We start from the raw sequence: 16,311 nt of genomic DNA, 5'->3' as shown, positions 1-16,311 counted from the left end.
AGCCTGGCCAACATGACGAAACCCCGTCTCTACTAAAGATACAAAAATTAGCCGGGCGTGGTGGCAGACGTTGTAATCCCAGCTGCTCGGGAGGCTGAGGCAGGAGAATCGCTTGAACCGTGGAGGTGGAGTTTGCAGTGAGCCGAGATCGCGCCATTGCACTCCAGCCTGGGTGACAGAGCGAGACTCCATCTCAAAGAAAACATCAAAAAACATGGACCTCTGTTGGCGTGGCTTAAACATGAGTGTGGTCAGTGTGGCAAAATCACTTGAATTGTACATTACAAATATGATTGAAGTTGTGGTCAAGCAATGTGGCTCACACCTGTAATCTCAGCACTTTGGGAGGCTAAGAAGGGAGGATTGCTTGAGCCCAGGAGTTCAAGATCAGGCTAGGCAACATAGCAAGATTCTCTTCTTTATTTTCTACAAAAAAAAAAAAAAAGAAAAAAGAAATCTGGGTGCTGTGGTGTGTGCCTGTAGTCCTAGCTACCTGGGCGGCTGAGGCAGGAGGATTGCTTGAGCGCAGGAGATCTAGGCTGCAGGGAGCTATGACTGTGCCACTGCACTCCACCCTAGATGACAGAGTGAGACCCAGGCTCCCCCCCTCCCCCCGCAAAAAAGAAAGAAAAAATTTGCAAGTTTATATGTACAATTTCAACTACATGTATAAAATTCTCTATAAGTGTGCATACTTAAAGGAGCCTCCACTGAAGGCCGACAGAGTCTCTGTCTGTCATGATCTTGTCCTATTAGCAGTTTGTTTATTAGATGACTCAGATATCAGAAGGTCTGAGACACACGACAGGTAAATATGACAGTCCTAAGGGGAGAGGGCAGGGACAGGTGGCAAGTCTGGGACCAGGTGTGGGGCATGGACGAGCCAGTGGCCCGGGAGTGGGGTGTAGAGAAGACTGTGGTCAAGGTTATGAGGAGGCATGGGAGAGGGCCAGGAAATAACCAGGGACTTCCCTTCCTGCAAGGAGGTTCATGAACCAGCCCTGCACCCCACTTGTGGAACACAACATCGCCCCACAGTGAGGAGAGAGACCGAGGAGACCAAGGCTGATCCTGATTCAGACGTCTTTCCACCAGGTCACCCCTCATCTATGATACATGCTCAGTCCGGGGGTATCCCCCGCAAGGAAACACTGGGGCTGAGGAGCCCAGAGAGGTCGCCTGACCTGGACTGGGGCTGGGGAGGTCAGGGAAGTCTCCCTGGAGAAGAGACAGGGTGCCAAATGCCAAAAGACCAGGAGGGGCACCAGGCGAAGAAGATGAGGAGGGAACAGCATGAGCAGAGGCCAAGAGGCCAAGGTGGGAGCCCAGAGAGGGGTATAGGAGTGTGCAGGCAGAAGGGGCCACCTGGAGGAGTGGGAGCAAGGCCTTGAATGCAAAGTTCAATGACTTGTACTTTAGCTTCTGGGCAGTGAGGAACCATACAAAGCTCCACACAGAAGGTCAGGGTCAAGTAAGCGTTTGCCCAAGCTCTTTTCAGAGGTCACGTGGAAGCTAGAATGGAATGGGGTAGGAGACAGAAGGAATGCAGGCATGATATCTGGAGGAACTGTGGACCAGAGCCTTTGCAGATATGTCTTCTTTTCAACCAAGGAGACAGACAGCTCCATGTCTTTGTTCTACCAACACAGCATCCCCTCAGTGGCTCAGCAAGCGTGGGACACGCACTCACAGCAAGAAAAGCTGCATTAAGGTCTTCAGATTCTCTTTAACAGCAGGTTCTACTGGAGGCAGGTCCTTGGCCTTCAGGACAGCTGGGAGGGCCTCCTGGAAGAGGTCCTCCCCCACTGCAGCCTCCACGTGTTGGGCGCCATGCCGCCATCGTGGGTCTGCTTTCAAAGACTCAGCAGCCAGCACTGATGGGCTAGGAGAAGACAGAGTCAGCGGAGGGGCTGGGCATAGCCAAGTGTAAGGCAGCATGACCTGCTTTAGGGGTTCTCTGGTTGGATTTTCCCTCCTCCACCATGTGTGTGATGGGCTAGGATGTCCCCCTCCCTGGGGACACTTGGAAGCCTCTTAATATAGCTGCGGTGAGGGGTTTGTAAAGCCCCATTTTATAGATGAGGACACTGAGGCTCAGAAGGAGAAGTGACTCACACAGGGTCCCACAGCCAGAAAAGACAACATGAGCTGGGATGTCAGCTCCCTTCCCGGATACACCACTGCCCAGCGGGCCACCCCACCCCATGGCACTCTCATGCATCAGCTCCGTGATTGCCACCAAGCCAGCCACAGAGATACGGGACCCAGTAAGGAAGGCCTGGTCCCTCAGGAACTTGTCCTCGAGCAGCTGCAGGCATCCGTCCAGCTCAGCCAAAGTGGCCGCCAACATCTCGGGTGGCACTGACTCGCCCAGGAACACAGGGATTATTGTCTGGTGGGCCGACAGGCAGAGAGAGGGGTCAGGGTCTGCCCAAAGCCCATCCTGGTTCCCACCATCATCCTATCATCACCAGTCCTTGGGATTTCTGCTCACCTCTGCTCACTTCTTTCCGCTCATAGCCACCAGTAGCTCTCATCTCCTACTCAAACAGGGACAGCCTCCCCCTTCTCCCTGGGTCCTCACACAAGGCAACCAGTGCGATCCTTCTGCAATCTCAATCTGCCCGTACCCTCCCTTGCATAAAGCCTTCCATGGCTCCCCACTGCCCTCATGAGAAAGGCCTCAACACAAAGCCAGCCTTCTCCAGTGCCGTAGCCATCCCCTCCCCACTTTTCACCTCACCTCCTACTACCCCCACTTATCAAATGGGAATGTGTGTATGAATCCTCCCTGGAATCTGGTTACAGTTTATGCTCCCAATCAGTAAGGTCAGAGTGGGGCCTGAGCCTCTGCATTTCCAACAAGCTCCCTGGTGATGCTGATACTCCCAGTCCATTGACCACACTTTGGATAGGAAGAGTCTACACTTGCTCTACTCAACTTCTCTCCATTCTGTCCTCAAACACACCACACTTCCTTCCCCACCAGCTGGAGGGGGCTCTGTTCCCAGGCCCCAGAGGTCAAGGCAGACACAGTTAAGGTGTGGAAACCTCCTTATTGCCCAATGGATCCTCCAGAGAGGCGGTCCCTTACTTTCAGCAGGGCGCGTGTCTACCTGTTTCATGCTGTCTCACACACAGGGTGCCACCCCTGTGCTGGGCACTGGGTAAGTGCTCTGTACATATTAATTAGGAGTACTCATTTCAAAAATATGTGTGCCTTTGATAAATAAAAACAGTATGTGCATGTTGTGTTGGTGTGTGCTTACTTATTACTGAAGTTAAACATGTTTTCATCCATGTATTGACCATTTCTCATTGTCCTTCAATGAAGCCTCTGCTGATTTCCTTTGCTCATTTTTTTCCTGTGTCTTCGTCTGATGAGTTTCTCTTCTTTTTGTTTGTTCGTTTGTTTGTTTTGAGACAGTCTCGCTCAGTGGCCCGGCTGGAGTGCAGTGGTATGATCTCAGCTCACTGCAACCTCTGCCTCCAAGGTTCAAGTGATTCTCCTGTCTCAGCCTCCCGAGTGTGCCACCGCACCCAGCTAATTTTTGTATTTTTAGTAGAGACGGGGTTTCACCGTGTTGCCCAGGCTGGTCTCAAACTCCTGACCTCAACTGATCCGCCCACCTCTGTCTCCCAAAGTACAGGGATTATAGGCGTGAACCACCACACCCCACCTGTCCGATGGGTTTCTAAGAACATCTTAAAGAACATTACTTCCGTATGACGTATCTTTTACCAAGATCCTTCCCAGTTTTTTGCTTAAGTTTAATCCATTTTTGCTTCCACAAAGTATCCTTGTATATGTATTGGTTTTTTCTTTGTTGAGTTCTCCCACTGTTCTGAGGCTTAGAAAGTCCTTTCATACCCAGACATCAGAGAAACAGATCCCATGAGAGTAGCTGGGATTGCAGGTGTGGGCCACCAGGCCCTGTTATCACTCCCTTTCTCTGAGTCAGCTTTTCTCTCTCAGACTCGTCTACTCCTTGAACTCAGGAAATGTCACTACAGGTGGCCCCAGCTCCCATTTACCTCCCCATAGGGAGCTCCTCTCTCCAGTTCCAATTTCAAAACTCCCAAGGAAGCATTCTGGTTCACTCGCTTGGGCCACTGGCCAGAGGGATGGGATACTCTGAAAGATTCAGCTAGAGTCCCGGGCCCAGCCCTGGACCATCACTGTGCCCCCTGGTGAGATGCCAGGGCTGGGATTCAGGGAGAAGAAAGGAGGTTCCCGGACAGTCATTCCTGCCTCCCGCGGCTGCGGGCTCCCTGCCCCCATCCTGTGCACGAAGTGGGAGCTCCCGCTGTCTGGCAGCAGCTGCTCTGCAGGGGACAGTCTGGACGGTAGAAAGTTCATCCTTAACCCCAGCCTTCCAGTCAAGGTTCCCACCAGTTTGGGACACCTGCAAGTGTCACATCCCACTGGGTGAAACTCTAAGATCCCTTTTAGAGGATCCCATTCGCTCCCTCCCTTCCGCCACCATGCAGCGCCGAGAAACAGAGCTCTGAACGAACCCTCAGATGTCCGTGCGCTGGGGCCTTTCCAGGACGGCGGCGCCCAGTCGGGGCGGCGCCTGGAACTGGGCAGGGTCCCTGGCACCGGGATCCCGAAAAGCAGACCTGCTTCTCCCTGTCCAGCTGGTTCCCCTTCCCCTTGCAGTCGGCCCCCTGCATCCGCGTCCTCCCTGCCAGTCCAGGGCCCCCAGCTCCAACTCCACCCTCCCAGCTGTGCGTTCATAGCGACCGCCCTCCCTGTAGGGACGCACGGATCTGGTGGTGGAGTCTTGGCCGGCAGGACTGGACAGGAACCGAAGGGGCGAGGCGGATCCGGGGGTGGTGCGCTCCAACTGGGTGCTGTCCCCAGGGGGTGGGGCCTGATCCCCTATTTTCCTGGCGCGCCCGGAGCCTGCCACAGCTGCTGCCCACACCGCGCTCAGCTCCTTCACTGCCATCCCCGCTGTCCTTGCCGCCCCCGCCATGAGCCTAGAGCTGTTTCTTGACCTGGTGTCCCAGCCCAGCCGCGCCGTCTACATCTTCGCCAAGAAGAATGGCATCCCCTTAGAGCTGCGCACCGTGGATCTTATCAAAGGTGGGCCCAGCCCGTTTCCCCGCGTGTCCACAAACCCAGTGCACCCCCAGGCCCCCGCCCTGCTCTGCCCTGAGCGTCTCGCCGCCCGCACAGCCCCCTCACCTCCTCCTGCCGCGTCTGCCACCAGAGAATGCTGTCGACTGAGTGGCCTTGGAGGGATCACAGCCTCTCTGAACCTTAGCTTGCCTTCTGAAAAGGAGTATAACGTTACCTTCTGCTCTGTAGGGATGGAAAGAAAATACTGAATGGAGTTTACAGAGTTCTTGCGTGGAATGCACGCATATAAATTCACAAAGCCCAGAAGACCTTGGGAAGAAGGACAGGCTGTTTGAGAATTAAGAGATGGGAAGAGATGAGCCACCCCAGTTTGCCTCCCCTCCCCTGGCCCCCTGGAGTCCGGCTAGAAAACTTCTCTTTATCCACCTGCTGCACCTGGCCCCACCCACCAAAGCCCCCCAGCTGCCCCGGAATGTGGCAGGGCAGGGGGGCCCAGCCAGGGAGTGAGGCTGATCCAGGCCTCTAGTCCCAGACCTTGCTGTTTCTCAGGGCTGTGGGGCTCCGCTTGGGGAGGGGGAGGGAGGGTGTAGAGGTGCAGCGTTTTTACTCTGAAGACCTTTTCTGACTTCTTCCTCTTCAGGGCAGCACAAGAGCAAGGAGTTCTTGCAGATCAACAGCCTGGGGAAACTGCCGACGCTCAAGGATGGTGATTTCATCTTGACCGAAAGGTGCCCTCCTTCCCTCACCCCTCACCGCATCGGGAGCCCATGTGACCTTGGCTCTCCCCTCTGGCCCCGGGCCCCAATGGCCCTCCCATACCCCATGGGGCAGCGAGGGAGGGGAAAGGCGAGGGATCTGGCCGGGCGCGGTGGCTCACGCCTGTCATCCCAGCACTTCGGGAGGCCAAGGCGGGCGGATCACGAGGTCAGGAGACCGAGACCATCCTGGCTAACACGGTGAAACACCGTCTCTACTAAAAATACAAAAAACAAACAAACAAACAAAAAATTAGCCGGGTGTGGTGGCGGGCGTCTGTAGTCCCAGCTACTCGGGAGGCTGAGTCAGGAGAATGGCGTGAACCCAGGAGGCGGAGCTTGCAGTGAGCTGAGATCGCGCCACTGCACTCCAGCCTGGGCGACAGAGCTAGACTCCGTCTCAAAAAGGCCGGGCGCGGTGGTTTACGCCTGTAATCCCAGCACTTTGGGAGGCCGAGGTGGGCGGATCACGAGCTCAGGAGATCCAGACCATCCTGGCTAACACAGTGAAACCCTGTCTCTACTAAAAATACAAAACATTAGCAGGGCGTGGTGGCGGGCGCCTGTAGTCCCAGCTACTGGGGAGGCTGAGGCAGGAGAATGGCGTGAACCCAGGAGGCGGAGCTTGCAATGAGCAGAGATCGCGCCACTGCACTCCAGCCTGGGTGACAGAGGGAGCCCACTCCAGCCTGGGCAACAGAGGGAGACTCCGTCTCAAAAAAAAAGGAAAGAAAGAAAGGAGAGGGATCTGGGGAGAAGGTGCAGCTTGGGGTGTGTCCGGGATGAGCAGGGGCTGACAGAACATGTCCCCCCACCTCTCATCTTCAGCCTTTTCTGAGCCCCAGGGCCTCTCCACTCCCAGACTGAAGGGTATTAGAAGAGAAGACAAGGGAACATTTTTCCACTGTTGCGCATTTGTTCAACAAATGCCAGCTGAAAAGAGCCTCTAGTGACTTGTCGCAGACTACCCAATCTACCCAGTCCGGGCCTAGAGGCCAATGCCATGGCCCAAGGGCACAGCTCGTGGTGGGGTCCAGCTGCTGGGCAGGAAAAGGACAAGAGGTCAGGTGGCTGCAGAAGTGATGGCTGGGTGCCTGTCAGAGGGGGGCCAAAGACATTCCTCCCCTCATGATCCCTGACCCAAGCGCGTGGACACGCAAGGGACTCCACGGAGCATCCACTGTGTGCCAGCCCCACGCAGGGTGCCAGGGGTCCAGGGAGCCTATTCTGAGCTGCACCACCTCGGACAAGTCACTTGACCATTCTGACCTTGAGTTTTCTCTTGTGCTAAAAGGCTAACAGGAGTCTCTACCTCACAGGGCAGCTGCTGGCATATCACAGAGATGAGGGTGTCAAAGTGCAAAGCAGAAGGTCCAGCCAAGAGTTGGTGCCCAAGGAAACAAAGACAGGAGGAGACTCGTAGGAGGAGGGGGTGGTGTTGGGGAGCTGGAGATGGAGGGCGAGGCTGGAGGGCAGTCCTTCAAATGCAGAGAAGCCCCTGGGCCCCACTGGCGGATGGGAGCAGCTAGGGGTAAATGCCTGGTGCCAGTGTCCTTATAGCCACTGCCCATTTGTTCCCAGCTCAGCCATCCTGATTTACCTGAGCTGTAAGTACCAGACACCGGACCACTGGTATCCATCTGACCTGCAGGCTCGTGCCCGTGTTCATGAGTACCTAGGCTGGCATGCCGACTGCATCCGTGGCACCTTTGGTGTACCCCTGTAGGTCCAGGTGAGGAGAGCCATCTGGAGAGTGACTGGCCATCAGAGAGTAGTTGGCAGTAGGCAGGAGCCATAGACTGACCCACTCTGTGCCCCCATCAGGTGTTGGGGCCACTCATTGGGGTCCAGGTGCCCAAGGAGAAGGTGGAACGCAACAGGACTGCCATAGACCAGGCCCTGCAATGGCTGGAGGACAAGTTCCTGGGGGACAGGCCCTTCCTTGCTGGCCAGCAGGTGATACTGGCTGATCTCATGGCTCTGGAGGAGCTGATGCAGGTGTGAGCTCAGCCTGTGGGCAGTGTCCCTCTTCGTGTCACACCCATGAGGCAGACAGAAACACCGAGGCCTGGAGAAAGCCAGAACTTTGCGCAGAATCATAGAGCAAGTCTCTGGATGATCTGGGGCCAGAACCCTGAACTTCTGCCTCCTGCCTGGGTGTGGGGTCTCACCCCGGCTGCTCTTGGGCTCTAAGGCTGAACATACTGCCTGGGCCCCTGTGGTCCATTCACTTAGGGGCTGGAGAATGGACCATGTCTCTGATACTTCTGCCCATGGTTCCAGCATTCAGGTCGGCAGTGACAACTGGGAAAGTTGTATGCCCACAACTTTTTCATCCTTGTCCCTACAGCCGGTGGCTCTCGGCTATGAACTATTTGAGGGACGGCCACGACTGGCAGCATGGCGTGGACGAGTGGAGGCTTTCCTGGGTGCTGAGCTATGCCAGGAGGCCCACAGCATCATCTTGAGCATCCTGGAACAGGCGGCCAAGAAAACCCTCCCAACACCCTCACCAGAGGCCTATCCGGCTATGCTGCTTCGAATCGCCAGGATCCCCTGAAGGGTCTGGGATGGGGGCCAGGAGATTAGCAACAAGGATTCATTCTGTTACTTATTTGCCCCTTTTTATCTTTCCCTCTTGCCCCAGTCCCTTGTCTCCAGCTTCATGTGAAGCTCTGCACAGACAAGACACTCAGTGTCCTTGGCAGTGCTGCTATTCCTCAGGTGCAGCATACATAACCAGTAAGAGACTAAATCTGCAATATATAAAGAGCTCCTACAAATCAATAACATGAAGAACACTCAAAAATTGGCAAATGTCATCAGTGTTTTAAATAGAATAAAGATTCCAAACACTTTGAATAGAGAACCAAGAGTTATTGGTTTTACTACATTGTTGTGTTATACATATGGAGTAAAAGTATGTGCTAGTAATCCTCATCATGGTTAACCAAAGTAACCTCACAATAACAAGTCAACATAATTGTATCACCAGGGCAACAAAATATTAAGTAAGTAACCAATTCGAATTGCAAACCGTTAAAGGATATAGGCGATGTTTCACAGGGCGTAGCAACGGTCTTTGAAGTCTAGGAAACTTAAAAGACTTCTTTTAACAAGCATTCATGTCTTCTAGGACAGTTTTGTAATAACAGCAAATAGTAAGATTATACATTGTCACACAGACCTCCATGTATATCCATGGGATGGACCCCACCACAATTATTTTAACAGAGGGAACTTGATATAAAGAATTGGTAACCATGCATTAGAGAACTCCAAAGACAGAGAGAATCCAGATTAACACGGAGGTAAACACTGCAAGAAGCTACTACCCCTAGGGCTGGGGGATCAAGGGAGGAATTAGGAAGACCAAGATGCTGGAGGGGCCCTGAGGAATTCAAACCTCCAAGAAAGATGTTGCTCATCCCCCCTAGCATCACCTTCCAAGAAGGGCAGTTTGCCCTGAGGTCTTCACAGGAGGCCATGTGGCTGTGGATGCAGTTCTCAAATATGACAGTAGATGTCACTGCAGATGAATAAACAGGATGTTCCATACACGCTCGAGGGGCTACCTGCCCACATGTCTTGTGGCCTTGGGGCCCATTTCCCATGCCTGACCTGTGCCCACCATGTGCCACTCTACTGGGGGAACTGCCCCAATAATCACGTAGATTCTTTCCTATTTTTCCTAAGTGTCGGCCGGCTTGAGAAATAAAGGGACAGAGTACAAAAGAGAGAAATTGTAAAGCTGTGCATCCGGGGGAGACGTCACACGTTGGTAGGATCCGTGATGCCCCACAAGCCACAAAAACCAGCAAGTTTTTATTAGGGATTTTCAAAAGGGGAGGGAGTGTGCAAATAGGTGTGGCTAACAGACGTCAAGTACTTAAGAGGGTAATAGAATATCACAAGGCAAGTGGAGGCAGGGCAAGATCACAGGACCACAGGACCGAGGCAAAATTAAAATTGCTAATGAAGTTTCGGGCAACATTGTCATTGATAACATCTTATCAGGAGACAGGGTTTTGAGACCAACTGGTCTGACCAAAATTTATTAGGTGGGAATTTCCTCTTCCTAATAAGCCTGGGAGTGCTATGGGAGACTGGAGAATATTGCATCTCTGCAGTTTCGACCATAAGAGACAGGCCACGCCCAGGGGGGCTGTTTATAAGCTGATACCTCCTGGTGCGTATTCTCTTTCTCAGGGACGTTCCATGCTGAGAAAAAGAATTAAGCGATATTTCTCCTATTTGCTTTTGAAAGAAGAGAAATGTGGCTGTGTTCCGCCTGGCTCACCAGCAGTCAGAGTTTAAGGTTATCTCTCTTATTCCCTGAACAATTGCTGTTATCCTGTTCTTTTTTCAAAGTGCTCAGATTTCATATTGCTCAAACACACATCCTGTACAATTTGTGCAATTAATGCAATTATTACAGGGTCCTGAGGCGACATACATCCTCCTTGGTTGACAGGATTAAGAGATTAAAGTAAAGACAGGCATAGGAAATCACAAGGGTATTGATTGGGGAAGTGATAAGTGTCCATGAAATCTTTACAATTTATGTTTAGAGATTGCAGTAAAGACAGGCATAAGAAATTATAAAAGTATTAATTTGGGGAACTAATAAATGTCCATAAAATCTTCACACTCCACGTTTTTCTGTCATGGCTTCAGCCAGTCCCTCTGTTTGGGGTCCCTGACTTCCCGCAACACCACTCTTAGCTGGAAGTATTCCAAGTAACCATTGCAACTGTCCTGCCTTAAGGGTGCCTGGCGGTGGCTTCTGTCTTAGGTCCCATTCTGGCTCTCTCTTCCAGTGATTTCTCATACTTTGGGGGACACTCTGGCCTGCTTTCCTGGGCCTTTTCCATTACCACCCCCTCTCCCCATCAGGCACTGGGGATGGCCGCCACAGCCTGTGCCTTCTTGATCCATGCTGGCTGCCTTGGGATTGTTCCTTATTGGATGGTTTTGCTTTCAACAGACACTCCAATAAAGTACACGAAATAAAGAATAAAGTTAAACAGTCAGTCCTAGTGCTGTGTAGGTGGCAGTAAGTCTGGGAGAGCGCCCTCAGCTGAACTAACCATGCTGTGCATCATTGTCAAGCGGGGCCAGCAGGATCCTCAGGTCACCTGGCAGCAGGGGCAGGGAAGGGTCCCTAGAAGTGATCTTGAGTTGCACTTAGTGCTCTTGGCAGAGGGAAGGGCTTGGGCTAGTGCTGGAGGCATGAAGATGGGGTGCGTTCAGGGCTCTCCAGCAGTCCAGGCATGGGAAGGGGACGCTGAGGGCCAAAGGCTGAGGTGACACTGGGAAGGGAACCGTAGGAAGGTAAGGACTGGCTTTCGGCCATGTGACTGAATTGCCTGTGTGTGGTGTGTGTGTATGTGTGCGAATGTCAGTGAACTGTGTGTGTGAACGTGAGTGAATTGTGTGACTGTGTTTATGTGTGGGTGTATATGTGTGTGATGTGAGTGAACTGTGTGTATGTGGGTGTATATGTGTGTGATGTGAGTGAACTGTGTGTATGTAGGTGTATATGTGTGTGAATTTGAATGGTGTGTAAATGTGACTGAGCAGTGTGAATTTGTGTATGTGGGTGTATGTGTGTGAATGAGTGAACTGTGTGATTTTGTTGGTGTGAATTGTGTGCCTGTGTGTGAGGTGTATGTGTGTGTGTGTGTGTGTGTGAGTGAACTGTGTGATGACTTTGTATTAATGTCAGTGAATGGTGTGGTTGTGTATGTGGGTGTATATGTGTGTGTATGTATGTGAATCGTGTGTGGGGTTGGTGTGTATGTGTGTCAATGTGAGTGAGTTGTGTGACTGTTGAATATGAGTGAATCGTGTGATTGTGTGGGTGTATATGTGTGTATAGGAGTTAACTGTGTGACTGTGTGTAAATGTTATGATTGTGTGTGTGGGTGTATATGTGTGAATGTGATACATCGTGTGACTGTGTGTGGATGTGGGTGGATGTGTGTGTGAGTGTGCGTGGCTGTGTGTCGAACAGTGTGTGAGTATAAGTGTGCAGGTGGTAGCTGTGGAATTAAGGCACATTAGGGGAATCCTTCCTTGGCTCTGGTCCTTGGTTTCCCCTCTATGAAACAAGTTGGGTGAATTAGGCAGTCTCTGGCATTCCAGGATTTGGTCTCAGGTCTAAACAGGATTTTGTAAAGTGAAAGCAGCATCCCTTGGCATCTTGGGAGGTGTCCCTGCCCTCCATGGCTCACCTTCTGCCACATGGCCCAGCAGCTACTCTGCAGGGCCATGTGCTGCCATGACAGGTACTCATCCCCATGGGCGCGGGCCTGCAGGTCCTGGAGGTATCAGTGGTCAGGTGCTTTGTACATGCAGCTCATATAGAGCAAGCTAGCCACACTGGGGGGACATGGCAGGGGCAGAAGACATGCCCTGAACACTCTTCAGCCATTTTCTGGGGCATTTTCACTATCCCCATGATGCAGAGGAGGGATGTGAGGCTTAGACAGGTTAGGTAACTGCCCAGGGTCACACAGCCCTACACGGGGCCAGACTATCATCTCAACTAAGGGCAGCAAGGAAGAAACAAAATGTCATGAACTTCAGCAGGGGCTCACGGAAGGCTTCCAGGAGAAAGGGGCACCCAGTGTGAGTCTGAAGAACGAGAGCAAGTTGGGTATCTCCCCAACATATCCAAAGCGTGGACAGGGCCAGGAGCAAGGCCAGCAGGGAGAGAGCCTTCCAGGTGACATGGCAGCATTGCTCCCCACCCTGTCCCATCTCCCGTTCACCTATGGTGAAGGGTTGTGCAGTCTGACCCCCAGAGCTCATCATGCCTCTATGGGTGTTGGACCATCCAGTGATCCCAGGCTCTGAATGTGAATCCAGCTCCACCACGGAGGCACTATGTGGCCTCGGTAAAGGACGCCACCATGCGGCCACCAACCTGGAGGCTGGTTTTGGCTTTCATTTTTCCCACCCACCTCCAACCCTTCAGCAAACCCTGCAGTTAGATTTCAAGAAAAGTCAGAACTGACCACAATCCCCACCAACCCTGCGCCACCACCACCTTGGTCTGGGGCTCCAGCGCTGCATGCCAGATGACTGCAATGGCTTTCTCACCCCTGCCAGGGGGATCCTTTACGACGTAAGTCAGATCACAGTTCTCCTCTGCTCAAAACCCTCCAGCGACTCAATCCACCTGCGGTAAGAGCCAACGCCTTCCCAGTGTCCCATGCTCCCCTCTGTCGTGACCTCCTGCTCTTCCTGCTCACTGCACCCACCCTGGCGCGTTGCTCTCCAGTCTGAACCCCATGCATTGTCCCACCTGGAGCCTTCGCCCTCACTCTTCCCTCCAGCCAGAACACCCTTCCCCTCATGCCTTGCACATTCCTACAGCTCCCTGCTCAGATGCCACCTCCTCCAGGGAGTCTTACCTCAACATCCTACTCATAATGACACACACCCCCACTCTTACCCTGTTTATTTTTTCCATGGCATCCATCAACATCCGATATGTTACACGTTTACATGGGTTACTGTCAGCTCCCCCTACTATTAATGGAATGTGAGCTCCATGAGAAGGACGTAGACACGTTCGCTGCTCAAGCCTCAGGGCTTAAATGGGGTCTGGCCCTGGTGGATGTTTAGCAAATAGCCACTGAAGCTCGCTGAGTGGTCCCTCGACTCTCCAGGGAAACAGCACTTGCCCCACAGGATTTGTGGGCAAAATGGTAGCACTAAGGTGCCTGGTACAGCCGCTCCTCGAAACTTAGCACTCTCCTTTTTTCGGAGGGCAAGGCTGGCGGTGAGGAGGCCCGGAAGCAGACTGGGCCCTGTGGCCTTGTGCAAGTCCCTCCCCTCTTCCAGCCTCAGTTTCCTCACTTGTACAATGCAGGAGGAGACTTCTATAACCCTCTCAACACTGGGCACCTCTGCCTGCCTCAGCCCATTCTTCACCCTGGGGCTGGTGCAGGGCCCACAGTCCATGATCCAAGCCATCAACAGTGAACAGACAGCCGACTGGCCCCACAAGGCCTGGCAGCAGCCCAGGGACCAGTTACCTCTCAGCCAAGGTGAAGTCCCCATCCTTCAAGGCCCGGCACCTTCCTCAGGGGATTCACCTGGGCAAAGGCATCGCTGTGCTGCTGGCCTGCAGGAGAGATCAGAGAGGTGAGTGGGGACAACCCAGAGTTCTCTGAGGTCTCTGCCCACCCCCACCCCAAACTCCCAGCAGCAGCTTTCTGAGGCCCCTATCTGGGAGGCATCAGGGAAGAGGAAGCCTCTCTGTTAGTCACTGGGTCACAGACCTTGACCCCATCAGAGGGCCACCTTTCCTGTGTCCAGCTCCTTGAAGCATGGCTCAAGGACAATTCCCTGGAGCTGCAATTCACACCCCACCCCCAGCCAGTTCCATCCATAGGTCAGACCCCTCCAGCCTCCTCCCTGGGCTCTAGGCTTCAGCTTCCTATCCCAGCTGGGGACTTAGGCCCTACTGGCCAGGCTGGGTGACCTGTCAATACCCCAGAGTCCCAGCCAAACATGTTCCCAACCCTCAGACCAACCTCATTCTTGCTGGGAATCCCTGCCCCATTCAGCCACTCAGCCTCCGGTGGCTCAGCTCTTCTTCCTTTCTTATGCCGAACTCTCAAGTCTCCCTCCCCACTGGGGGTTCCCAGGTCTGACTCACTTTAGCACTCTAGGCCAGTGCTAGAGGCCACATTAGGTGCCTGGTGTTTGGATCAGAGGACCTCAGTCAAGCCAGGCTCCAGTCTGATCATAGGCCTACATGTGGGCCTCTTTGGCCTTCTACTGAATGGACATGCACACCCCTGCCCATTCTCCCTCCACAGACTTCTTCTGTGTCCAGCCCCTGTTCTGTAGCAGGTGACTCAAGCTGGTTGTACCAAGGGCAGCAGTTGGGAAGTGTCAGCTGAGCAGGGTCCTCCCTCTGGCCTGCCCAGGGGGCTCTGGCTCTGCTCTCTGCCCTACTGCTCAGTTATAGCCCTGCCTCCTCCACTGAATTCTGCTCCAGCTGCATCTCTGTGTGCCAGCCAGACCAGCAAACGCTGGAGCTCAGAGTGAGGGTGCTGGCTTCCTCCACTGCCCTGCCACAGGGTCCTCCAGCCTCTAGCCTCTAGGAGCAGCCCCTTCAGCTGGGTGAGAAGCCCCATGGGATAGAGCAAGTCAGATGCAGGAAAAAGAAAAGGCAGAAGAATGCCAAGAAATACATAAAAGTGGAAGAGACCCAGGGCCAGACATGGTGGTGCATGTCTGTAATCTCAACACTTTAGAAGGAGGAGGCAGGAGGATCACTTGAGCTCAGGAGATCAAGGTCAGCCTGGTCTACATGGCAAAATCACGCGTCTACACACACCCAAAAAAAAAAAAAAAAAAAACGTAGCTGGGCACGAGGACATGCCTGTAGTCCCAACTATTCTACTTAGGAGGAGTAAGTTGGGAGGATCACTTGATCCTGAGAGGTCAAGGCTGCAGTGAGCCGGGATCATGCCACTGCCCTCTAGCCTGGGCTGCAGATTGAGACACTGTAATAAATAAATAAATAAATAAATAAATAATAAAAAAGTGGAAGAGACACAGGCAGGGGTAGACAGGGACTATTTTACCTAGGAAACAACGGGCAGTTTCATTGTTTTTTCCAAGCACATGGGGTGAAGATATTCTGGCCCCACTCCATTTCCCTACCCTCATTCTGTGCCTGCTGTGCCCTCTCTAAACCTGTGTTTTGAATAATGTTTTGTATTCACAAGCAAAGATCAAGCCTCAATTAAAATAGACAGCCAGCAGGGCATGGTGGCTCATGCCTGTAATCCCAACACTTTGGGAGGCCAAGGCAAGAGGATCACTTGAGCCCAGGAGTTCTAGGCCAGCCTGGGAAACACAGCAAGACTTCCTCTCAATAATAATAATAATATTAATAAATTGGCCGGGCATGTCAGTGGGCACCTGTAGTCCCAGCTACTTGAGGGGCTGAGATGGGAGGATCGCTTGAGCGTGGAAGGTCGAGGCTGCAGTGAGCCATGATTGTGCCCCTGCACTCCAGCCTGAGTGACAGAGTTAGATCCTGTCTCCAAAAAGTAAAAATAATAACATAGATAATTATGTAATAGTTTCCACACCGGAGAGTCTGATTCTTCGTGTTAGTCTGCATTCTTGGCCCGACTGCAAAGCAGCGGGGACAGGCAGGGATCCGCGGCCAATATCCCCTGGGCCTGCCTGCCCAGCCCAGCTTCAGTCAGCTCCACTGTGCGAAGCTCGAAGGGGATGCCGTTCTTGGCGAAGATGTAGACTGCACGGCAGGGCTGGGACAGCAGGTCCAGGTACAGCTCCAGACCCATGGCGAGGGCGATGGGGTGGGGCGTGGGAGGGCAGACCTAAACCTAGGGGACGGGCCCTGGGGACAAACCCGGGGACAGGCCCGGGAACAGGAACTGCGGGCAGGAATGGCTGGTTGGAGGCGGC

The 16,311-nt window shown here is 53.1% G+C and overlaps 1 protein-coding gene and 1 pseudogene across 1 annotated transcript; one reads left to right on the top strand and one right to left on the bottom strand.

The window, feature by feature from the left end:
* Positions 1 to 467: 467 nt before the first annotated feature.
* On the bottom strand, positions 468 to 16,187 carry LOC115931952 (glutathione S-transferase theta-3-like; annotated as a pseudogene).
* Positions 4,621 to 8,710, top strand: LOC101146886 (glutathione S-transferase theta-2). The gene is given in 5 exon segments (XM_004063162.5): positions 4,621 to 5,092; positions 5,730 to 5,817; positions 7,426 to 7,576; positions 7,669 to 7,842; positions 8,195 to 8,710. Coding segments are annotated over 5 exon segments (735 nt in total). The 5' UTR covers positions 4,621 to 4,980; the 3' UTR covers positions 8,405 to 8,710.
* Positions 16,188 to 16,311: the final 124 nt, after the last annotated feature.

The sequence above is a fragment of the Gorilla gorilla genome, chromosome 23 (genome assembly GCF_029281585.2).
Source record: "Gorilla gorilla gorilla isolate KB3781 chromosome 23, NHGRI_mGorGor1-v2.1_pri, whole genome shotgun sequence".
Taxonomy (NCBI): Eukaryota; Metazoa; Chordata; class Mammalia; order Primates; family Hominidae; genus Gorilla; species Gorilla gorilla.
This window is presented reverse-complemented; position numbering and strand designations above follow the sequence as displayed.